At 53.6% G+C, this 24,064-nt stretch overlaps 1 protein-coding gene across 1 annotated transcript in view; it reads right to left on the reverse strand.

The window, feature by feature from the left end:
• The window catches only part of ARID1A (AT-rich interaction domain 1A), a 53,400-nt gene extending 30,234 nt beyond the window's left edge, over positions 1-23,166 (reverse strand). The window contains exons 1-3 of the mRNA XM_059488542.1: positions 22,078-23,166; positions 1,897-2,109; positions 799-1,251 (exon numbers count right to left, since the gene is read on the reverse strand). Coding sequence (XP_059344525.1) covers positions 799-1,251; positions 1,897-2,109; positions 22,078-23,166 — 1,755 coding nt within the window. The remainder of the gene's footprint in view (positions 1-798; positions 1,252-1,896; positions 2,110-22,077) is intronic.
• Positions 23,167-24,064: the final 898 nt, after the last annotated feature.

Consider the following 24,064-nt stretch of genomic DNA (forward strand, 5'->3'; position numbering starts at 1 on the left):
CCACTTCTCAAAGGCTACTCTGGATGCATTGCAGTGTTTGCTGAAAGGTCCCAAGCATTGTTTCTCCTCCCCAAAGCCAACTTTTGCTTTTGCTGGTTACCACCTCTGTGAGCCACAGGAGAAGCCACCAGCTTTGCCCATTTTGTCCTACCCAGCTCACTGTGTGTGGCTAACCAATTCTAACAAACAGACCACAAGCTTTGCCCCATGTTGTACAACCCAGCTCTCTGTGTGTAGCTAACCAATTCTAACACACAGAACAGGAGCTTTGCCCCATGTGGTGCCACCCAATTCTCTGTCTGTAACTAGCCAGTTCTCTGTGTGTAACTAACCAATTCCAACACACAGACCAGGAGCTTTGCCCCACACACAGTGCCCCAGAGCAGGAGAGGAGCAGGCCAGCCTACCTGAGGCGGGGGGAAGCATTGCTGGCTGTAGGCCGAGGGGCTCCCTGTGTGTAGCTAACCAATTCTAACACACAGAACAGGAGCTTTGCCCCGTGTTGTCCCACCCAGCTCCCTGTGTGTAGTTACCCAATTCTAACACACAGACCAGGAGCTTTGCCCATATTGTGCCATGCGGCTCTCTGTGTTAACTAACCAGTTCTAACGCACAGACCAGGAGCTTCGCCCCACACACAGTGCCCCAGAGCAGGAACAGAGCAGGCCAGCCTACCTGAGGCGGGGGGAAGCGCTGCTGGCCGTAGGCCGAGGGGCTCTTTGTGTGTAACTAACCAGTTCTAACGCACAGACCAGGAGCTTCGCCCCACACACAGTGCCCCAGAGCAGGCCAGCCTACCTGAGGCGGGGGGAAGCGCTGCTGGCCGTAGGCCGAGGGCTGCTGCGGCGGCTGCGCCGGCGGGTACGACGAGGAGGGCTGTGCCAGCGCCGCGGGGGCCGCGGGCTGCTGCGCCTGCTGCTGCTGGTACGGCGACTGGGACTGCTGCTGGGAGTAGGGGGGCTGGCCCGGGGCGTGCTGCGGGGCCGCCTGCTGCGGGTACGGGCTGGGGGGCTGCTGATGGGGCGGCTGCGCCGGCGGCTGCGAGTACGGCGGCTGCGCCGGGGCCGGGGGCTGCGCCTGCTGCTGCTGCTGGTACGAGGGCTGCGAGTGAGCGGGCTGCTGCTGCTGCTGCTGCGAGTAGGGAGCCTGCTGCTGCTGCTGCTGCTGCGGGTGAGGGCTCTGCTGGTTGTAGTAGGGGCTCTGGCTCTGCTGCCCGTACGCGCTGGGGCCCTGCTGCCCATACGGAGGCATCTGCAGGGGAGAGAGGGAGGTGAGCCAGTCACAAGGGAGTTACACACACACACACACAGATTCTGCTCCAGAAGCAAACTTCGAGAGCAGTAAATGCACTGGAATTGCCACTATCTAGATACTTCCCAGAAAACAGCAGAAGTCACGTCACACACTCGTGTCACACACTCGCGTGTGACATTATTCTTGGCAGTAACCAAGTTCTAACAGGCATCATAGCTAAGTTTTTAGGGATCCCTATCTGACCAGCCTTCAATAAAAGTAACATTGAAAGGAAAGACTGCTTGCTCCAAAGACTTAAAAAAACAAATAAAAAATTGCCTTTTGAATCCTGCAAACAGTCCAGCAGGCGCCACTTGGATCATGTAATGAGCCAAAACTGACCTGGAGTCATTTCTTGTGCAAAGAACAGCTGTGTCTCTAACTCAACACAGCAGAAAAAGGATCTCCCTCCCCTGCTATTTATTTTTCCCTTGCTGGATTCACTGCTCTGCCACCGCCTCTCTCAGACAAGGACTCCCCAGGCTATGGATCCCACCTGGATGCAGGTGCGGCACAGAACCCAGCCTGGAGAAATGCCATTGTGCCCAGGCTGGCTGTGTGTCCCTGCCCGTCCGGCTGTGCGTGCCAGCTGCGGAGCTGTACCTGCTGTGCATAGGAGATGCCGCCCATGGCACTCTGCGTCCTGCTCTGCATGGCCATGGGGTATCTCTGGGGGCCCTGGGGCCCGTAGGGCTGCCCGGGGTAGCCGTGGCCCTGCTGCGGCCCCGCCTGCGGCCCCGCCTGCTGCGTGTAGGGGTTGTTCCCTCCGTAGGGCTGAGGCCTCATCTTCCCCATCTGATCCATCGGGCTCGCGGGCTGCAAGGCAATGCAGGACACGTCAGGCACATCCAGACACAGGAATCGCTAATTTAAACATCACAACTCCCCAAAAACCCTGCAGAAATTCAGCAATTCGGCACCAAGGAGAAGCTCTGCCTCTTCCCAGGGGCTAAAGCCCAAAGTTACATTTGGAATTACAGCAGGATTCCTGCTGCCCTCCCAAACCCACCACTGCACCAAGAACAAGCCCAGTGAGAAGTCATTTAATGCTGACATCTCTCCCGTGGCAAGACAGGGAACAAGGGAGGAAGGATCATCAAGAAAAATCAATTATCAGCGGAAGTGACTTTTCCCCATTGTAGGTAGTAGTTTAATGTCCAGATATTCCACAACAAGTTAAATTTAGGCTGAAAATTTAAATATTCACAAGAAACACTGCTTCTTTCACGTATAACAAGGTCTCCCAAAACACTACAGGCTGTTAATTTACACTTATGCATTTCAATTAATGCACACTGATGTAGTAACACTGGGCAGTGCTGCTGACATCCACAGTCCTCAAGACTGCAGTTTCATTTTTGAATCTATTTTTTACATGTGCTTTGTGTCCGCTGCCTTTTGGAGAATAAAGAGTTTCTAAATCAAATTTTATACAGATGCATGTAAAACACTTTGTCAGCCTCGAAAGTCAGGTCCCTGAGCTTTAGAGCAGAGACAATGAGTGAAGAAATGCAACTTTCCTTGGACTTCATTTGTACTATCCCTGCCTGGAGCCAAGGTTTAGGGAGAGTCAATTAGATTTCCTGAAAACACTGTAAACCTCAACACTATAGACCTCAAAACAGGGCTTTTCACCTTGGCAATTATCCCCCACTAAAGCAAGGGCTGTTCTGGCATGCTGACCTCTAAAGGAATCCCAGCACAGTCCTTAACCCCCATTCCTTGGGCTGAATGGGAATCCTTCCCTGAGCTCCTGGTGATCTAACTAATCCCAATTAGATGTTTTCCACAGATCACCATGACAATGGACTCTATTACACCATCCCTTCCTGCCACCAGCCCCGGGGTGGTGTTTGTACAGATCCACCCTCCCTGGCAGAGCTCAGGTGCTTGAGGAGTGGCCCTGCAGGTCTGCACAAGCCAACATCACACACAGCTCAGGCTGGAAACCCCACAGAACGCTGGAGACCAGAGCAGGATTCCACTGGTGCTTGCAGAATCCCCCCTTGCAGCATGCTGCACTGGAGAGAAAACCCATGGTAATGAAGAAGGAAAGTCCTTGCAGCATGCTGCACTGGAGAGAAAACCCATGGTAATGAAGAAGGAAAGTCCTTGCAGCATGCTGCACTGGAGAGGAGCCTTCCCCAGCAGCCAGCACAGCTTGGAGCCCCAGCACACATTTGTGTGCCCAGCTGTCAGTGCAGGGTGGCTGCCAGGGAGGCTCAGCCCAGAGCCAGCAGCCAGCACAGGGACAGCACGGGCAGCTCGTGGGCTCTGCTGGGCACCAGGGGCTGGCACTGAGGGGGGATGGCAGGAAAAGCCCCATTGCTGGGAAAGGGAAAGCTGCTGGCTCCACAGGAACAGGGCTGGCTCTCAGAGCAATCGGTGTCAATATGGCACAAAGGGACGGAGAGCAAAGCCCAGGGGCTCTGTGCTGCTCAGGGCACCCATGGACTCTGCCAAGCTGGAAAGGACCCAAAGGATCCAACTCAGCCCTGCACAGGACACCCCAGAGTGACCTCCTGTGCCTGAGAGCGTGTCCCAGCTGCTCCTGGAGCTCTGGCAGGCTTGAGAAAGCCTGGCCACCCTGTGGAAGCTGCCCCCAGCCAGCGCAGGGCCCTGCAGAGGCAGATTTTGGATGCCCTCCCACGCTCAGCTGTGCTGGCTGTTCCCATTCTCATCCATACTGACACCAAACCAGCCCCGAACAAGTTTTATTCTGTGTTTCGTGTCCAAGCTCTCACAGATGGGGAGGACAAGGGCAGAGGCTGCAGCCCCAGGTCCCTGCCCTGGGAATGCCAGGCACCCACACAGGGTCTGTGCCAGCTGGGAAAAGGAGCTTCCATTCATGGGGGCAGAAAAAAAGAGATCTTTGAAGGCTCTGGTGGAGCCCTCAGAGCTGCAGGGCCTCAGTCCTGAATGGAGCACCCATGTGGAGCTCCCATACACCTTAAAAGATGCAAATTGTGTTTACATCATCTCAGCAATTGTCCCTGGTGCTTCCCAAGTCTTGCCTTGTGGGTATCCCCTTGCATTACTGACATCTTCTCCCTGCCCACATTATGTCCTTTGGTATGTAAAAACAGGGCCACCAGGAGCCTTCCTACCCCCTGGCTTTTGACTTCAGCCTGCTCTCACCACCCCCAAGCACTCACATCCTTCCTTCCACCTGACAAAGTGCTACTTTGGGGTTACTGACTAAATATTTCAACATCTTTTCCATTTGCTACGCGCTTCCTCCTGGTTGTAACTCACCTTTGCAGCCCGCTACCAAGGGCAGCTTCTCAAATACATTCTTTTTCGGGTTTTTTTTTAACTTTTCTTTTTTTCCTAAATACACTCACACCACATGCTGCCACCCCTGCACTGATTGTCTTGTCTGTGGTCACCCACAAGACCAACCATCTCTTCAGGGAGGAGAAAACAAGGTGAAGATTCACTTTTCCATGACTCCTACAGGAAGCATGACAACTACTAAAAAACTTCCAAGAAACATTTGCAACTGTTTATGCAGCCATAAAAAAAAAAAAAAAAAAAAAAAAAGAGAGAGGGAGAAAAGAAAAAACCCCAAAACACAAACCCCAAACATCTTTCCAGGATGTGACCAAGTCGTCACCTTGGCTGCTCAGCGTAGGAGGACACGACGTGCCTCAAGCTGCCTCCCTTCCACCAGGCCCTAGCACAGAGAGGGTGCTAAAAACAAACACCAAGAGCATCTAGATTGCAGCCTTATGGATAAAATTCTATCACCAGGAGGAATGTAAATGCCAATTAATCCCTAATGAAGGAACTATTTCATACACACGCTCCTGACTCATAGCAAGGCTAATTCATGCTCCCCAGGGTTGCCCTGTACATCTCAGATGCTGCCATGTGCTGTTTCTTCCTTCAAAATATGCCATTAATTCAGAATATCCCACACAAGGGGCTGTAACTGGACCTGGTATTGCTGCTGTGGCTCCAAGAGTCAGCCATCAGGAATTGCTGCCCCAAAACCCTTTTGGGGAGTTTAACTCCATGTGCCTCAAGGAAAGGACCAAGCTGGAATTCAGGATTGATCCAGGGGCTGTGTGGGTGCTGGGAGCAGCAGAGGCTGCACAGCCCCTCTGCACAGCCCTCTCACAGAGATGGGCAGGGTAAATAGGGAAATACCAAACCCTGACTGCAAAAGGCTGGAAATTCTTCTCTGGGCTGATACATGGGAAATCCTTTCAATAGGAAACCGCAGGAGTAGATTACTGTGATTACACTTCAAAAGCAAAGGCCCTGCCACAGAGAGACATAATTGAGAGAAAGTGTTGCTCCTTGATCACTGAAGTCCAGACCCCCTGCTTACACCTCCCTGCATTCATAGAAATTGCTTCTATTCTCCCTCAATCCCACTATCTCTGCTGTTGTGCAACACCAGTAAGTACCAAAACTCACAAAACATTGTCCTGCCACCAGTCAAACTCCCAAAAACAAAGCTGTGTGGTTTGGTGAGTAAAGAGAGTGACCAGAAACCCATGCTCCAGAGAAACTGTGGAGCTTTTGGGGTAATTTAAGATATTTCTAGACTAAGAGTTTGTAACAGCAAGCCCAGAGTGAGCTTGAAATTGCCGAGTTCAAAAGCTCTTGAAATCACTCTGTGTGATGTGAAGGGTGTCAGGCCCCTATAATGAGGCAGTGCACTGAAACCAGCTCTTCTTCCAAACAACACCAGGGTTTTCCCTAAGAAACAAAAAAGGCTTGAGGCAGACAAGAGGATTCCATGAACAATTCCTTTCAGATTTTGTCCAGTGGAAGAGAAATTTGGCCTCTTGAATGAATGGCTTGGTTAAATTGGAGAGGACATGCTATTGGTCCTGTCAGGAAAGTGAGTAAAGGGAAGAGGCAAATCCCACTTCGGAAGCAAGAGCCAAACTCTCCACAGCTGTACAGAAAAATGAAATTCTGACCTTCCCCATTACCTTATTACATATTTGTATTTTATTGGGCCAGAGGAAGAAAAGGAAGGAGAGTGATTTACTGAACTCTCCAGTTTCAAATCAGCGTCACTCAATTATTGGCAAACATGGGTGTTGGCCACAACTGGTTTCTTCAGCTGCCCCCTCTGACCCCCTCAAAAAAATAAGAAGGCTGAAAAAATAAGAGAAAAGCCCTCAGCTCCCACCTTGGCTTTGAAATCTTTTCCTGACCAGCTTTGTTGTCCGTTATTTGTGATAAAAAAATAATAAAAGGCATTCCTGGCTGTTTAACCGAGAGAAGCCCTAATTGATTCCCACAGTCATTAACCTGCATTTTACCTCGGAGAGTGGTAGTTAAGGAAGTCGGCACTGCTATTTATAACTCATCTCAAATTGAGGGCAGACTGCCTAAAATCTAACACATCCCAGCTGTACTCCTGTTTGAACTGGGGCCAAGGGAATTTTTTAAAGCAATCTTGGCACTGAATGAATGACACCAACAGTATGAGCGCGTGTGGTTGTGTTGTGGTGACGTAGCTGGAGGTGGAGGGGACGGACGGGGGGGCCGCTCTCCGTAATCCCTCTCCCCAGCCCAGCTCAGCCCCGAGCCGGAGCCGCCCACCCAGAACCAAACACAGGAAACGTCTTTTCCTGCGCAACGCCTTCGAGTGAGAAGCACATGGCTAATCTGCATGAAAGCAAAGCCACGCCACTGCTGCCAGCAAGGTTGAGCCCGGAATCCCCGGCCACCGAGCGAGCGCTGCCTGCGAGGCCTTGGACCCGCGCCGGGAATCCCAGTGAGGGCCAGCAACAGATGGGGAGGACCCCGGCAGCACCAGCCATTGTCTGGCTGCTCGCACTGCCACAAAGAGAGCCTGCAGAGCCCACGGGGAGCTGCCAGCTGCTCCCTGGCCACCCCAGCTTGGCCAGAGAGGGGTCACGGAGCGAGGTGGAAGCGGCCGGGCTGAGACGATGCTGAGCAGCACCAGGGATGGGTAACTCATCCCCAGGCTCAGGGACAAACTGCTCACCCCTCCAGGGGATCTCACTGCACTGAAGTGGGACTTGGGGAACAGGGATGAGGGATTCGACCTCCCACCTTTAAACCCTCATCCTAAACCCTCCAACCCCTGCCGCTTTCCAACCCCTGGCCCTTTTCCACCTTCCAAGGGCACTGTGAGAGTTCTGCTGCTGCAGCACCGAGGCCTGAGACAAACCCCATTTCCCGTGTGATGGTGCCAGCTCACAAAGCACAGGGCTCATGAACAACGTGAAACACAGGGAGGCATTGCCCAGAGCTGGCACCGAGCCCTGGGCATCACCAAAACCAGGCAGGCTGTGGTGATTGCACTGCTGAGAGCAGCAGCTCCTCTCCTGCGACAACACAACCACAGCTGATCCACAGCATCACCAAAACAGGACTAATGGGGACAGGGACACAACAGCACCCAAGGGGAACACAGGAGGCTCCAGCAAACCCCAGCTTGAGCTGGTCACTCCTGTTTGCACATCAGACAGTCTCACACCCACCTGTGCCTTCCAAAATCCCCCCCAGAGGTGACTCTAACTCCTCCACAACTGGAGGAATGATCACAAACCAACAACCGTCCTCGTTCGGGAGCAAACACGGCTCACCTTGCAGTGGGGAGCTCTTTCATCTGCTCTATTTAAGGTGCAACTGGCTGTGCTGAGGTCAACACCCCGGCCTGAACTCGCTGCCTTTTATAGCCGGGTCATGCTCCAATGCCTCTCTTCCATGGAGGTCTGCTTTAAAGGGGGACAGAACAGGCTCAGGGGAAGCTGCAGTTAAAATAAAGATCCTCCAGCAGGACATGAAGATACCCCCAAAAGAAAACACCTGGAAAACCCATGGTAATAATCACTCCATGAGGTGTACCACCACCTCACTGGGACAGTTTCAAAAAGGAGCCTGTTTCTCCAAGAACATCGTCACAGAAATGCACAGTTCCTTTTTTGCCTTTCCCCTCCCTTCTTAAACCTGAGAAATCCACCAACTTCCTTCAGTCCCTCAGCTCACACAGGGCAGACCCCAAGCCTGTGCCGAGCTCCCACCAAGGGCTTTCCTTGCCTTCCCCAGGGCAGCCCCATCCCTTTGGAAACCCCACTCCCTTCAGGAAGCAGTTGGGATGTTCAGACTCACACCCATAAGCCTGGAGTGCCAAAACCTGACTTCTGCAATACAGGGTTACAAATGCTCATCCCTTGGAAACGTGCAGGACAAATCCATTTTCACATAAGCTACAGAAAAATAAAACTCCTCCCTCACCCCCACAAATCCCAGAATCTAACTTGGATTTGGACACATAACCAGGAGGTGATGTATTGTCATCTCATTGTCAATGGCCAATGCTGATGAAAGTTTGGCTGTCAAAACATATGACCTCTGCTCCACAGTTTCAGTTCTGCAACAGAAAGAGCCTGGTTTTTCTTCTGACTTTTCCCAGTAGGTCAGAGTTTGACCCCAGACACTTTCTATTCCTCTAAACCTCTGCTAACACCCCGACCTCAGAAGAAGCTCACGACATCAACACAGGAGGGGAACAGGACTCTTGCTGCATTACTTCAGCCACCTGCTTCTATCTGGAGCTCTTGCAAAGCCCAAATCTGTCCTGCTCAATGTCTAACCCCTCCTTGATCATTTATTACACCATTTTTGGGGGGAGATCTGCTGTAAATCCAGATCCTGAGCTGCACCAGTGGAAGGAAGATGAGTGAGTTTCTCCCAGCAGCCATCCTGTGACCTGTATCTCCCTGCTAAACACAATCCAGTAATTACCCATTAACGTTTCTCAGCAAGAGCCCAGTCCACACATCTCAGAGGACTTTCCAAAGCACAGCTCTTACTAAGATTCTTCTAATTGATTAAAACTGACCAGAGTTTTGATTACAGGATGTATCATTATGGAAGGTCTCATTCCTGAAAGAAGTCAATCGGCAGAAGGTGATGTGGTGGGAAGTGAAATGAGAGTCACCCCTCAAAGCCTCACTGGGAACAGCCCGACAGCAGCACAGTGCTCATGCCCAAGTACCAGCAGAGTTGTGTTATTTTTTATTTTATCAAAAACTGGAGGGTGGGAAGGTGTCAGGTGTGCCACAAGCACCACGATGGTTCCTCATGGACACCTCTCCTGTCTGCAGGCTCAGAGCACATCCCCATGGGACAGCACAAGGGATTCCCCCATCACCTGAACATTAACAACAACCAGAGGACTCAATCCCTGTCCCTCCACCTCAACTACTTATACTGTGGCAGATCATTCTGAAAAACACCATTTACTGATTTAACAGCAGTCAAAATTAACAAAAGATTATGATTACTGTGCAATAGCTGATGACCAGTGAAAATTTCAGGCATTTCCCAGGCAGCTGGGTCAGATGATGCAGCTTGTTATTCAGAGTGTGTGATCCCCATACAATTTATAGTTTCACCTTACATTTAAAATACAATTTCCTTCTATCCAGAGAACTAAGTAACAAGCTATCTATCCCTCACTGTCAGGCTTCAATTCACTTTACAAGCACATTATTCAAGCAACTCGCCCCAGGATTCCCCAAGTGCCACTGCTGACTCCACCCAAAAATCCAAGCAACACCGAGACGTAAAGAAAACTGCGCCTGAGCTCCATGGGAGATGATCCAAAGGAACATGTGATCCTTGTAATGAGGTGCTGCTCCTTTTAAGATGGAAAGAAACTTCCTTCCTGAATATTAAATCAGGCTTTAAGTTCAGCCAGCCTCCTGCTTCTGCTCTAATGAACTGGAGGCCAGTCAACAAAAGGGCTCTCGAAGGTCTGCTCGCAGCTCCAGCCCGGCTGCAAGGAGCTCCTGCTGTACCCCAGCAGTGGGACCGGGCCAAGAGCAAGCCAGAAAAAAGGCAGCAGGAGGAAGGGCTAGGCTGGAGGAGCAGAATTACACTCAGTGTCACCACTGCCTCAGTGATCTCACTCCAAGGAGCACGAGAGCAGCTGTTCCCCATCACCAGCCGGGGAGTCCCAAAATATTCGCTCTGAACAGCGCTGGAAACCCGAAAGGGCTCCAGATGCCCCGTAAATGCATTCAGACACTGCAACCTGTGGCAGACTTCAGTCATCCAGCTAATTCCCTGTAACCCCTGCTTCCTTTAAAACAAGTCCTGCTGATCTCACGGGCAGATGTCTTTTGCTACTGAGCACGAGGGATGTTTCCCAAAACTGGAGGTCTGAAGGAAGAGCCAACGCAAGGGCTCACTGCAGTTTGCTTTCTAGAATAAAGGCAGTTTTATCAGTTCATTAAAAGCCTTTTCTGCACAGAAATCTGAGGGTGCTGGTGCATGCTCTGGAGTTGATAAGACACCTCCAGCACAGCCTCCTGGGTTCCTTTCTAAGAACACTTTCCTGATAAATCTTCATCTGCAAAATGCAGCAGCACAGGTTTCTACCCACTTGTGTGTCTGAAAGCTCCATCTGTATTTGAATATCTCATCACTTTGCAAATTCATCTCATTTTACACCAGAATAAACACTGGCTGAACAGACTGAACTGGACAGGCAGACTCCCATGACCCCTTCCCACGCCGGGATGGGCATTCCTGGGGAGCCTCTGGGACCAGCTCAGGGCTCTGAACAACCCCAGGTCCCCACAGCCCCACCTCTCCTGCCACATACAGCACCTCGAGGGAGGAGGACACAGCCACCCTGATCCCTGCAGAGCTGCAGCTCCTCATCCCAGAGCTCCATCTTATCCACAGCTTCCACAGGAGCTGCGTGTCGGGGCCTGCAGCTGCTCCAAGCCACGGCTCAGCCTCTCCCCTGCTCCTGCAGAGTGCCTGAACTCATTCAAAAGTGCATTGTGGAAGATAGAAACCATCCAAGAAGTGTGAGGCTGGGCATGAACCTGTGGAAGACAGGCAATCCCAGATTGTGCCAACACAACCCATCCCCTGCGCTCCACCACACTCTCACTGCCCACAGCTCCACAGCGGAGACCACCCTGGCCCTGGGATGGGGTAACAGGGGCCACCCCAGCCTTGGGATGGGGTGACACAGGCTTGGCTGCTCTCACAGCCCTAGCCCAGCCAGATAAACATCACTGATCACCCCAAGAGTCCCTCAAACACCCCTGGGGTACAGGAGCTGTCACCACACACTGCGCCACCAGCCCCGCTGTTCCCTCCTCGGGAAGTAACTCAGTAAATTCCAAACCCCCTCCCATCACTCCCGACCCGAAACAAGGTAGCAAAGCTTTGTTTTGCTAATAGGAAACAGAAAAGTTACGTTATTTCCCTTGTCATTACAGCAGCTGACAAATCCGGGTGCTATTTTTGTGGATTTTATTGAGCCTCCTCTTATTTTAGCCTTAAAATTCAACCTTCAAGCCTCCACTTCAGTTCCACGGAACCAAAAATATTTAAAATTGCAGTAATGACAAGTTACCATCTGCATTTACTGAGGATGGGCTCTGTAACTTTACAGCAAAGCCACAAGCAATCTCCAGTATTTACACCCAAACGAGCTATTTGCATCCAGCTAAGCCGGGCTGCTGGGGAAGAGGAGGCTGGGGGAGATGGAAAGTCTACGTGGGCAAGAAACTTGGAGCTGCAGCCAAGGCAGCTCCAGACAGCAGGGAAGACACTCCTGGAGCTTTCACCAAGCCAAGGCTTGGTGATTCAGGTTCACTACAGACACATCCTGAGTGCCACAACGTCCTTGTTACTTAATTTTTTTATTTTTTTTTTTTTTAAAGCCCACCAGGCCTTGCTTACAGTAATTTTTGAAGCCTGGTTCTGTTGCCCCACGCTCGCTTCTGTCCTTGGGCTTTTATTGCATCTCCATCCAGAAAAATCCAGCTTTCTTTCCAGGCAGAATGAACAACGTGGGGAGTTGCTTAGCGAGTTAAGAGTGTGTGCTGGCAGCTGGGGAGAGGATACAAGAATTCCCAAGCGTGCCAATGCCATGGGGGCAGGAGGAACAGCCAACGCTGCAAAGTCTCCACTGGTTCCAGGAACAGGTATAACGAGAAACTGTAAGGCAACTCGTATGAGGAAAGGAAAGGAAGATGAGCCATGACTGTACCTTGACAGCAGTGACACCTCTCAACAGTTTATTGCCATTTACAGAGCGATCAGACACAAAGCTCCCCTCAATTCCCGCTCCTCATTCTGTGGGAGCAGCATCAGCACGCTCAGAGTCCTCACTAGAGCCAGGAAATCCCTGCTCTGGGGCTCAGCAACGCTGCTCCAGGGTCCCCAGCATCCCAGCTGAGTGACTCACCTGAGCAGGGGCTGCAGATTGAGCACCTCGCTCCAAGGAGAGGGCGGGGAAGGGTTAAGGGCCAGCACACAGCTGAAAACCAAGGCTCTCTGGGATGCTTCATACAACACTAATCACTTCATCTGATTTTAATTCCTGACACCAAATCAGCATATAGCTTTTCAAAGGGAATCTTGTCCCAGATTGCAAGGTAATCAATCACAATTAACGTGGAAAGCAGCTTTTGCAACACCACCATGGCCTGTGAACCGAGCAGGAAGGACAGGGAAGGGGCTCAGAAACACCCCTCAAGTCCAGGCAGACAGGATAATTTGGGGTAGGGTTGGTCTGTCAGTGTCTCTGCACAGCAGCCAGTGCATGACCTGAGTCAGGGTGGGTTTGATGCCAACACTCTCATTCCCCCCAAAGTCCCTTCCCAAGCAGTGTGCCCTGTCCCAGGGAGCCACATTCTGCCCACAGGCTGCTGGAAACCACATTTCCATCAAGGTGATTTTTCCTTAAACCAGAGAAAATTCTCAGGAGGACGGTGCCAGACTCTGCTCAGTGGTGACAGTAACAGGACAAAGAGCCGTGGCCATAAAATAAAACACAAGTTCCACCTCAACGTGAGGAAGAACTTCTCTCCATGAGGTGGAAAGGGGGGCAGAGCCCTGGAACAGCTGCCCAGGGAGGGCTGGATTCTCCCTCTGTGGGGACACCCCAAACCCACCTGGACGTGTCCCTGTGCCACCTGCTCCAGGTGACCCTGCCTGGGCAGGGGCTGGGCTGGGACAGTTCCAGAGCTCCCCCCAAGCTGTGATCCTGTGAAAACTGCTCTAGGTGTAACCCCATGCCCAGAGAGAAATTCTGACCCAGCAGGGAGGGCATTAACCTGGATTCTGAGTCATGGTATAGAGCACCCCTCTGCCACCTGCAGGGTGCAGAGCCAGGGAAAGGCTTCCAAAACATGGAAACTCCTCCTTCAAGCCTCATGGTCTGCCACCGTAACCTGAAAATCTCTGACATACTTCGATACTTAAATGTCTCCTCTCAAAACACTGTTCAATTTATCCACACATAATTTTTTAAAAAATTAATGTTCAACTTGTCTGTATGCAGCAGCTGCCCCAGGACCTTCCCAGGGGATCCAAAGCACTGCAATCATCACAAGTGCCCCACAGAACAGTAAGTAAACGAGTTTGGGGTTTTTTTGTAATAAAAAATACTCCCTCACCCATGCAGCCCGAGGAACAGGGCTGCAGGACTCCCCAGAACAGAGACACACGTGCAGCCACAGCACATAAAGGCAGTTTCTGCAACACGTGATCACACTCAGTAAACTGGCTTTGAATGGGAAGTCTTTTCCTTGATCAGCCATGCAAACCCCAAAGTCAAAGATAATTTAAAGAGAAAAAAAAATCAAGTTTTAACTAATAGCAGCACTTCCACTGTTTCACTGGATCTCCTGCACAGAGGGAAGAACTCTTGCTGAAAGCCTTTCACAAGGAGCAGGGCTGATGGAAGAGAGATCACCTCTAGCCTGGCACTGGTTTAATTATTTACACAGAGTTAATGAGTACCAGACTCTCCTCCTAAACTCGCACAGGGTGCATAGTCCTACAGTCATTTGGACTTTAAATCCACCCTTGGATATGAAGTACGGAACTGCGAACAGGCCTCCAGGAAGGATCCCACAGAGAGCAGTGAGCCCAGGACCCTGGCAGAGTTCAGGTGCCAAAGCAGGACAGTCCAAGCCCTCCAGGAGAATTCCCACAGTAACCTGGAGGCAAAGGGAGGCATTCTGCAACACAAGCAGAGAGTTTCTCTCGAGGAAACAGGCACAAAGCCACGGGTTTGAGAGCAGGTTACCATGTGTGCACTTTTGCCTCTGCTCTCCACACCTGGAGAGACAGGACAAGAGACACTCAATTAACGTGATTTGAGCTGGAGTATTTTCCCTCATGTCCAATGAGCAGCACAGCGCTGAGACACGGGGGCAGCCCTGCTGTCTGTGCTCAGGGGTGGCTGGTCCTGCTCTGGAGGAGGAGGATCAATTCACCAATTCACCTCCAGGCCTCTAAAACATCATCACCAGAGAGACAACACAGGCACGGAAGCCACAGCGAGACGTGCCAGGCAGCAGAGCCCACACTGCGCGGTCTCCTCACCGATGATCCAATTCAGGGCTGAAACCCAAAGCAGCACGGCCATCTCCAGAGCAGCTCGGCTCCCTCCAGCCCTGTGCGCCCTGTCCTGGCAGGGCGAGCAGTGCCAGCCCTGGTCACGCTGAGCTCCTGCCCCAGCAGAGCCATTCCCAGAGCCCGGAATGCAGCTGGAGCTGGGCTGGGCCCAGGGTTTCAAACATTCCTGCTCACAGGCAGGGCGCCAGCACCTGCTGACATCAGGAGGGAAATGGTAATTCTCAGGGTTTCTCTTAGTCAAACCTGAATGAAATTTCACAAGTGAGTGGAGGGGAGGAAAGTGCTCCTTTAACCCATTCATCCTCCCCGGGTGGGAAAGTCCAGAGCCCTCCCAGCCTCAAGAATTTCTCTCTGAGAAAAGTTTCACAGAATCTGTAAGGGTGGAAAGTTGCAAGTGGCAGAAAGTCAGGGCCACCTTTGGCCTCAGCCTCCTCCCAGCCACGTCCAAGATGTGTCCATCACATCCCACCAAAACAAAGCCACCTCTGGTCCCCTCTGGCTCCCCACACGGCCAAGCACCCACAAATCCAGGACAAGGAGCAGCCTCTGCTCCACCAGGGGTCCCAAAAACCACTGCCCACATCTAACCCAGAGCTTCTTGGACCAATTTAGGCCTAATGTTAATTATCCAGGAGAGAGAGAAAGTTACTCAAGTTTAAAAAAAATAGAGAAAAAGAAAGTTAATAGCAATTGAATTTGTCCTTGAAAGAGTTTCAATTACCAGAGCTGGCTTAAGGAATTAATGACATGCTGGTTATCACATGAAATGCCAATAACTGTAATGGAGCAGCAGGTTTTTTGGAGTTATTTACACAAACTGATTTTTCACGGGAATTTCATAGGAATTAAGACATGAACACTATCTCCACTCTCTCACAAAGATATTTCTTTACCCTATTAACAGAATTAACCAGTCCCCCTGTTTGAGCCTATACACCTTTGTCTCTTTTTTCTCCCAGAAAAAAATATAAAGAACATTATTAGAAATTAGACTCCAGCTACATTTTCTTCTTAACACCTAAAGCAAAAAGCAATACTTGCTGAGGAATTCTGAGGCAGCTTTTGTTAAGTTTACCTGTCATCATGCAGCATCCTTTCCGTTTCACTACAGAGAACTCGTGCCCACGTTGTGTAAATACTCACTGAGCTGTCACTTCACACTCAGAGACACTCCACAAAGACACTGGGGCTAACCTGGAGATGCTCTCCTCGATGTGGTGCAAGAGCCCTCAGGAATGCTCCAGCTGCAGGACCGAGCTGCTGGCTCACAGCGCTGGGGTTCAGATGCAGGAAGGGCCAGGGGTGGGAGCCCCTCGCTCAGCATGTGCTAACACATGATTAATCCAGGTCTGACTGGGACAGGGAATGGTCAAACACGAGCAGGAGCCGAGTCCTGGCAGCAGCAGCTCCTCCAGTGCAGCCCCGGGCTCTGCTTCAAGCACAGAGCTCCATCCAAGGGGTCTCAACGCGCTCAGCTAAGCCAGGGACGGACGCTGGGGTCACACTCACAGCACAGGATGGGACGGAGGAGTCACATTCCCCTCACACCCTCCCCAGCCCTGCAGCTCAGCCCTTCCCAAAGCTCCACAGCAGCGGCTCAGCTGCTCAGGAACAGCCACTGAGGGAATGGAGAGCCCACGTTCCAGCCCTGCTTCACAGGGAGAGACAAAAGGCTGCCTGAAACCCTGACATCCTGCAGAACCAAAGAAACCCTGAAGAACCCTACAGAAACCCAGCTCCTGCACAACTTCAGAACCAAAGAACCCTAAAGATACCCAGCTCCTGCACAACTTCAGACCCAAAGAACCAAAAGCAGCACCTCCAGAAGCAGAGAGGATGCTGAATTTGGCACTGGAGTTTTCCTGGACCTGACTGATGGGCACAGCGTGGTCCCCCTGAGCCCCCAGAAGGACCCGTGCTCTGTCTCCAGGTGAGGAACTCCCCTGCCTTCCCAGGGAAGCCAGAAGGGCAGCAGAGCTCCTCTGGTGCCACCAGGAGCTGCTGGGCAGGAGGGACCGGACACAGCCCCAGCAGCTCTGTTCCTACGTGCCAAAAACCAGCTTTTTTCCTGCCATCCCTCTTGTCATTCACTTCCAGCTGGAGATTTATGGCTCTGCCTAACACACATCCAGTCCAGTTTTCCCACTGCCCGTACATAAATTAAAGACTGAACTTTCTGCAGCCAGCACACAACAGAAAAAAACTTTTGTAGGACTTCTTAAAAACACTTTTTTTCCAGCAGGAAGGTATCCTTCCTTTCTCTCCCACCAGAACAAAAGGGGAAATGTTGTTTTCCACCCTCGCTGATGGTTTAAGGACCACATCAGAGGGGAAAAAGCAAATGGCTAAATATTGACAAGCTTATCTTTTCCATCTCCCCAACCAGGTTTGCTGCCTTCAGTTTCTGTTTTGCTGCTGCTGCTCCTTGAGAGTTTCCAGCATTCCTAGCAGGAATTGGGCAATGGCATTGCTGATCAGCTTCTCCCCAGAGCAATCCATCACTCAGGAGTTGCAATTCAAAGAAGAAATCAGGCTCACTAGCCAGAGAATTTTAAATACACAGAGTAGGAACTGGAAAGGGCATTTTCTCCTCTAATATTTTAATTACCCAGAGCACAGATGCAGAGGGTAAAAGCTGGATTTCCAATTGGTGGCGTTCCTTTGAAAAGAGTAAGGGAGAAAAGTGGTGGAAAAGTCGTGCATGAGGTAACAGATAAAACCAACAGCAGCTGCACTATTAAGCCTAATTTTAGACATTATTTTCTCTCTGAAGGAAAGCTGCTGGGATTTTTAGCACAGCCCTCACGGAACGTGTGATACGTCTGTAACACAGGAACCACTGACCAGAGTTCTCAAATGAGACAACAGAAAAATCCCAAAGCATTATGAATACACCAAGCTTATGAGAACAGTCAGGCGCAGCTTTGTAACAGAACATTTGACTGTCCTGCCTCCCCCAGCCCAGTTTCCAATATTATTTAAGACCGGGGAAGAAGTTCTGCAGGTAAAAGGAATAAAACTGGGCACTTCCAGGAAACCACTAAGCATTCTAGCCCCCCAAAAAGGGCCTGAAAGTCAAACATAAAACCTTCCAGAAAACAAAGTTCTGTCTTGCAACCAACAACATCCTCACAAGAGAGAACCATAGGGGAAACCTCCCTTAGCCCAAATAATAAATAAGGATTCACAGGGCAGCTCAATTAAACTCCATAAAAAGCAGGAGGCAAGCCTTGCTAACCCCATTTCACCACAACACTCAAGTGGTTTGTCCTGGGTTTCCCAGTAAACTGGTGGTGATAAGGGCAGGGAAAAATAAAAGCTGCAGCTGAGAGTGAGGATTGAGTTTTACTGTCCTGTATCCCACACACATCGTGCCTGGAAACACTGGACACCTCCAAGCTGGGCATCAGGGAGATGGTGCTGCAGAAAATGAGAGATTTTAAGAGAATCAGACAACTCCTGGTTGACTTCAGGCTGTTTAAAAAAGATAAAGCAGCAAAACCTCCAGTGTCCACACCAGGATTAACAAGATTTTATTTAAAAAAAAAAAAAAATCAAAGCAGCAGAATTTTCCTGCTTTTCCTAAAACAGCCAAGCCCTAAAATCGCTCATTCAGAGAAAGGAGATGCAGCACTCTCCTTTTTGTTGGAAAGCTCCAGTGCACAACACACAACTCCAGGGCTCCTGACATTACAATGCAAAGCAAGGAAAAACCACGAGCCAAGAGGAGCCAGGTCCCAATTTCCCATTCCAAGACATCGCAGCTCACTGGCAGCACAGTGCCTTTTGGTGCCAATTTAGTTTAAAACCATATTTCCAACAACGTTTTTCATGCCTCACTCGCTACTAAAGTCGGAATCAAAGTCAACAAAAAATAGCTATTGTATGGCAACAGGCCCAAAAGCTTTTTTTTAAATTAACGTAAGATTCTTAAGCTGCTTTCACTGAACTTATAACAGAGGCCTTGAGATGCCGGGGCACCTATGGGGAGGTTATCCAAGATGTCAATGTTTAATGCGATCCAAAGAGTTCTCCCATTACAGGAGACACTTCGTTGTAGCCAAAGCCTGAGAAACGCCCATCTATTAAAGGCAGGGAAGACCTTTCTCTCAAGCAGTTTCCTTTAAATCCCACGACCCTGGGAAAACCGGCGCATTACTAAGAGCTGCTACATGCTCTGAGGGGAAGCAGTGCAAACAAATCCATGGGAGAGCTGGAAAAACTGAAAACCAGGACCCATGGCCTGGCTTCTAACAAGTCATTGCCACAGCAAACCCCGGATTTCTCATCCCACACAGCACAGATCAGCCATCCCGATCTGCCGATCCTGCTCTGTGCTGCCCAGCTGGAAAGATCGTCTGGAAAAAACACCAAAAGTCCCCAAAAACACGGAGCATCCTTGTGTTCACTGGCTGTGGGTGAAGTACCCACCAAGGTTACACACAGGAGCCACCCCTGTGCAACCCTGGCGTGACCACACACTCCTCTCACTCACTGCAGGCAGCATTCCACCCAAACAACTTTCACAGAAAATTACCGGGCCTTTCCTGATGAGCAAAGTGACAAAATCCTCTCGATAGCATCACTCAGAATTCCTGAAGAGTCCCTGAAGAGGGATTAAAGGCACCACCCTGCTCCTCACCCCAAAGCGCCCCAGCATTGCCAGGCGTGCTCTTCCCACATCCTCCTCCCCAGCCTGCCCGAGATGCTCCTGGCAGGTTTCTGGCAGCTGAGCTGCCCTCTGCCCTGCTCTGCCTTCCCAGAGCTTCTCAGAGTTGGGAGGGAAGCACCTGCTCTGCTCATTGCTGTGCAAGACAAAGAAAGACACAAAGCTCTAAATTCTCCTAATCCAGGGAATTTAGGAGTACACAGTACAGGAGGCTGTAATTCAGGCCTGGAGTATTATTATTATTAATCAACCTTTTGTGGGCAGCACAGATGACACGTGGAAGCTTTTTTCATCAGATACCTCTGCTCTTTTCTTTTTCCAGCAGAAAAAGAGGAATTGTCAGTTTAAGTCCAACACTCCTGGGCACAAAAAGGACTGGGGGGGGAAAGTCATTTGGTTTTTGAGGTGAGGGAGTTGCTGGTGAACCTTCTACATCCACTATTTGTCCTTCCTCAAGCCCAACTAATTCTAAAAACAACTATTCATTAATAATTCCAGTTTATGGGAATACTTACTCAGGTATTCCTAATTCACTGTGTCAGCAGCTCATGGAATTAAGCAAAATTCATTTGCCAAGACAAAAAAAGCTTCTTTTACAAATTTGCACCAGAACACTGACAGAAGTGAACTGCAGGAAAACACCTGAGAAGTTCACCCTGAGTCTGTATTTTAGTGTACATTTTATCTAAATTGAGATTTTCCAGGATTTACAAAGTAAGCACTTTGTGCATCCATGGAACACATGGCCACATTCCCGAGCAGCTGAAACCTTCCCTGAGGATGCTCCAGCACTCAGTGCCAGCCACCACTGGATGTTTGACAGCCCCAGCAGAGCAGATCTGCTCTCTGGGACAGCAGAACCTGAAAGAAAAGCCACTCCAACCACTCAAGGGGCTGCAGCAGAGGGTGCTTTTGGTAATCAAGGGACAAACAACTCAGCAGGCTTCAGATGAGCGCAGGAGAAGTCCTGGGCAAGAAGGGAAGCTCTGGAGGCTGCAGGTCACCCTACGTGGTACCAAATCTCTCCAGCCTCGGCCTAAAGTTGGAGCAAAGCACACAGAATGAAAAGGGAAGTTTAGCCCTGCACAGGCCTTGGAGATGCGAGTCTGAGCACAGAAAGGAACCTGCTTTGAGTCGAGGCTGTCAGACAAAGATACCAGCACCTCTTTTCCCCGTATCTAAAATGTCTGATGCTGTGCTGCCTTCTCCTCTGCACGTTTCCTGGCCATTCCTATTCCAGCAAAGAGGGAATTCTGCACATCCAACAATAAAGGTAATCCTCAGGCTTGCTTTTGCTAGTTCCACTCCTCAGAAGAGTTGTGGCACTTCTGAGCCTGACCACAACCAGCACCTGAAGCCTCTAGGAAGTGCCTGTATTTATGGGGGGGAAGGAGACAGATCAGTTCTCATTCAAAATAAGTCAATGTGCCCTAAGACACAGAGCTAGAGACTCCTGCCCTGTATCACAGTTCTGTTGAATGTAAATTGATAATTCTTGGTAACCGACCAATTTCAGCATTTTGGCCACAAGTTTGGATCTGATTGTTTGGTTGTTCGAGGATTTTTTCTCCTTCTTTAGGCAGTAACACACCCCAGAACCCCCCACATGCTCCCATCTAATAAAGAACCCAAACAGCCCCAGTTCTGAAAAGGGCCAAAACCAGGCAGGAACAAACGCATCCTCAGATCCATCAAAGAAATCATTTATACCAAGGGGAAAGTCACATAACCAAAATAAACAGCAAGCCCATTGTGCGGAGCAGCCCTGCCACCGTTCCGACAACACAGACTCTATTCCAGGCTGAATCCAACATCACAAGGAAAATAAAGCCAAGGTACAAACAACGCGCCCCGGCCCCCCGCTCCGTGCGGGCACGGGGCAGAGCGATGCGGGGCTCAAGGTCACGCCGGGGGATGCGGAGAGGGGCGCGGGGCTGCCCCGTCCCGGGGCTGGCGGAGGAGGCGAGTGTGGAAGTTTATGAGCTCATCAGGATGGTTGTACCATTACATCAGAGGCAATTATAAATGGCCAAGAGCAGGGGATGGGGAGCCAATCAGATCACAGATGGGATGTCAACCTAAGACCAACTGTCTCCTGGCTTTGACAGAAGGATTTTACCTCCATAATTCAAATCCCAAACCCAAGCGATCCGCACTCGCTGCTCCCATCGCCCAGCTCCCCGGCAGCGCTCCCGCCCCGGCCCGCGGCCCCTCCGCCCGCCCCGCGGCCCCCGCGGCCCCGCCGGCCCCTCGCGGCCCTGCCCGCCCCGCCGGACCCCGCCGCGGGCCGCGGGACCCCCCCGGGCCGGCGCCGGGGGTCGCGGGGCCGCGGGAAGGCGGCGGCGCTGCCGGGGCCACGCGCTGTCCCGGGCGCGCCCTTCGCCGCCCCGGCCCCCCGCGCCCGGCCCCGCCGGGCCCTCGCCGCCCGCCCCGACCCGCGGGCCCCCGGCAGAGCCCCCCGGGGCGGCGGGGAGCCCGGCGGCGGCGGCCCGGGAGCCCCGCACAAAGGCCGGGGAGGAGGAGGAAGGGAAGGCGGCGAGGCAGCCATTTTAGAGCGAGCGAGCAGCACAGACAATGGCAGCGCCCGGCAGCGCCGGCCCGGCGGGGGGAACCCGCGGGAGAGCCGCCGCCGCCACCCCGAGCCCCCCGCGCCCCGCGCCCCCCGCCCGGCCCCGTGCCCGGAGCCCCCCCCGGCCCGTCCCGCGCGGCCCGGCCGGTACCTGCTGGCTCCTGCCGAGGCTCTGTCCCCCGCCGCCGCTGCTCCCGGGGCTCATGGGCGCGTGGTGGCTCCTCGGCGGGGCCCCGCCGGCCGCTGCCCAGCCCTGGCCGCTGCCCCCGCCGTACTGCGAGACCATGTCGGCGGCGCCCTTGGCGGCGGCCGCCCCGTCCTGCGGCCCGGTGCTATAGTCGCCCCCGGGGTACCCCTGGTAGGCGCGGGCGGAGCTGGGGGAGGTGAGGAGCTGGTTGAGGGTGGGGGTGGCCGTGGGCTGCGGGGTGGTGCCCCCTCCTCCCGCGCCGCCGGCGGCCGAGGGACCCATGACCCCGAAGCGCTGCTGCTGCTGCTGGAAGGCGGCGGCGGCGGCGGCCGCGGGGGACTTGGCGGCCGGCGGCGCGGAGCCCCGGGGGGAGCTCAGGGCGTAGGCCTGGGGGGGAGGCGGGTAGGAGCCGGCGCTGCGCCCGGCCGCGTAGTAGGAGTTGTACTGATGGTTGGGGAAGCCGTGCTCGGCCCCGGCGCCGTGCGAGTTCTGCGGAGGGGGCGGCCCCGCGGGGGCTCCCGCCGGCCCCGGGTAGTTCTGCTCCAGGCCCCCGCTCTGCAGCGCTGCCATGCCAGGGCTTTGTTGTCCGCCATGTTGGTGGAAGGCAGCGGCGGCGCCCCGGCCGTAGGGCTGCCCGAAGCCGTAGGCTGGCGGGGGCAAGGCGGCCGGGTGGGAAGGGGGCGGCTGCTGCTGCGGCGGCGGCTGCGGCGCCCCCACCCCGTCGCTGCCGCCGCCGCCGCCGCCACCGGGCGGCTCCGGGAGGTTATTGTTCAGGGTGGCGGCGGCGGCGGGCCTGGGGCCCGGGTTCCCGTTCGAGCTCTTCAGGTCGGACTCGGCCCCTGCGCCCCCTCCGTTGCTCTCGGCCCCGTCCTGCAGCTCCTTCCCCGACGGGCCCTCGCTCTCCGCCTGCTTCTCGCCGCGCTCCGCCGCCGCCGCCTCACCCCCCGCCTCCTCCGGGGGACAATCCCGCTGCTGCGCCTCCGCTTTCTTCAGCTCGGATGGAGCCGGGGCGCCCAGGCTGCTGGCGGCGGCGGGGGCGACCTGAGCAGCCATGATCCCCCCCCTCCCCGCCCGGCCACCCCCCCGGACCGGTCCCCCCGAGCTGCTCCCTGCCTGGCCGGCCGGCGTGAGGCCTCGCTGCTCTGCTCTCCCCGCTCAGGCGGCGGCGGGCGGCTCTTCAGGGCAGCGGGGGCTCATTCCCCCCCGGCCTGCTCGGCGAGGCGGGGAGGGCTCCGCTGGGCTGGGCTTCCCGGGGCCTGGCCCCGCTGTACCTCCTCGGTTGCAGCCGGCGGAGAAAGGGGAGGAGGAGGGAGTGGGGGGGAAGGAGGAGGAAAGGGGGGGTGGGGGGGGACCCGGGACGGGGCTCCCGGTGCGGGAGAGGCGGGAGGGAGGGAGGGGGGACACGGCGGGCGGGCGGGCGCCGTCCCCGGAGCGGGGCCGAGCGGCGGCGGGGCCGGGCTGGGCGAGCTCCGACTCTGCTCGGCCGAGCGGGCTCAGTCCGACACGAGGCTCAGCGCTGCCATTTTACCCAGCGCCGCGGCCGCCTGCCAAACCCGGAGCGGAGCGCAGCCCGGCCCGGAGCGGAGCCTCCCCCCCGTCACAAAGGAGGAGCGGGCCGGCCCCGGCCGCCGCCGGCGCGGAGCTGCCGCCCGCAAAACCCGCGGCGGATCGGCGGAGCCGGGGGCCGGGGGGCAGCGCTCCCCCGCCGGGCCGGAGCCGCCCGCGGCGATCCCCGGGGGCAGCGGGCGATGTCCCGCGGCCCGAGCGCTCCGGGGGCGTGCTGGCCGCTGGGCGGCCGCCGGCCCCGGGGTTTCTGCCCGTGGGTTACCGAAGCGCCTCTTCTTTGTCCCTAGAAATTCCATTTAGAATTAAGCCCTCTGCGAACTGTTAGCGGTTGTCATTTCCTCTCCGCTTGGCCGTGTCCCTCTGGAAAAGGCGTTGGCGGCGCGCC

The sequence above is a fragment of the Ammospiza nelsoni genome, chromosome 25, assembly GCF_027579445.1.
Source record: "Ammospiza nelsoni isolate bAmmNel1 chromosome 25, bAmmNel1.pri, whole genome shotgun sequence".
In the NCBI taxonomy this organism is placed as follows: domain Eukaryota; kingdom Metazoa; phylum Chordata; class Aves; order Passeriformes; family Passerellidae; genus Ammospiza; species Ammospiza nelsoni.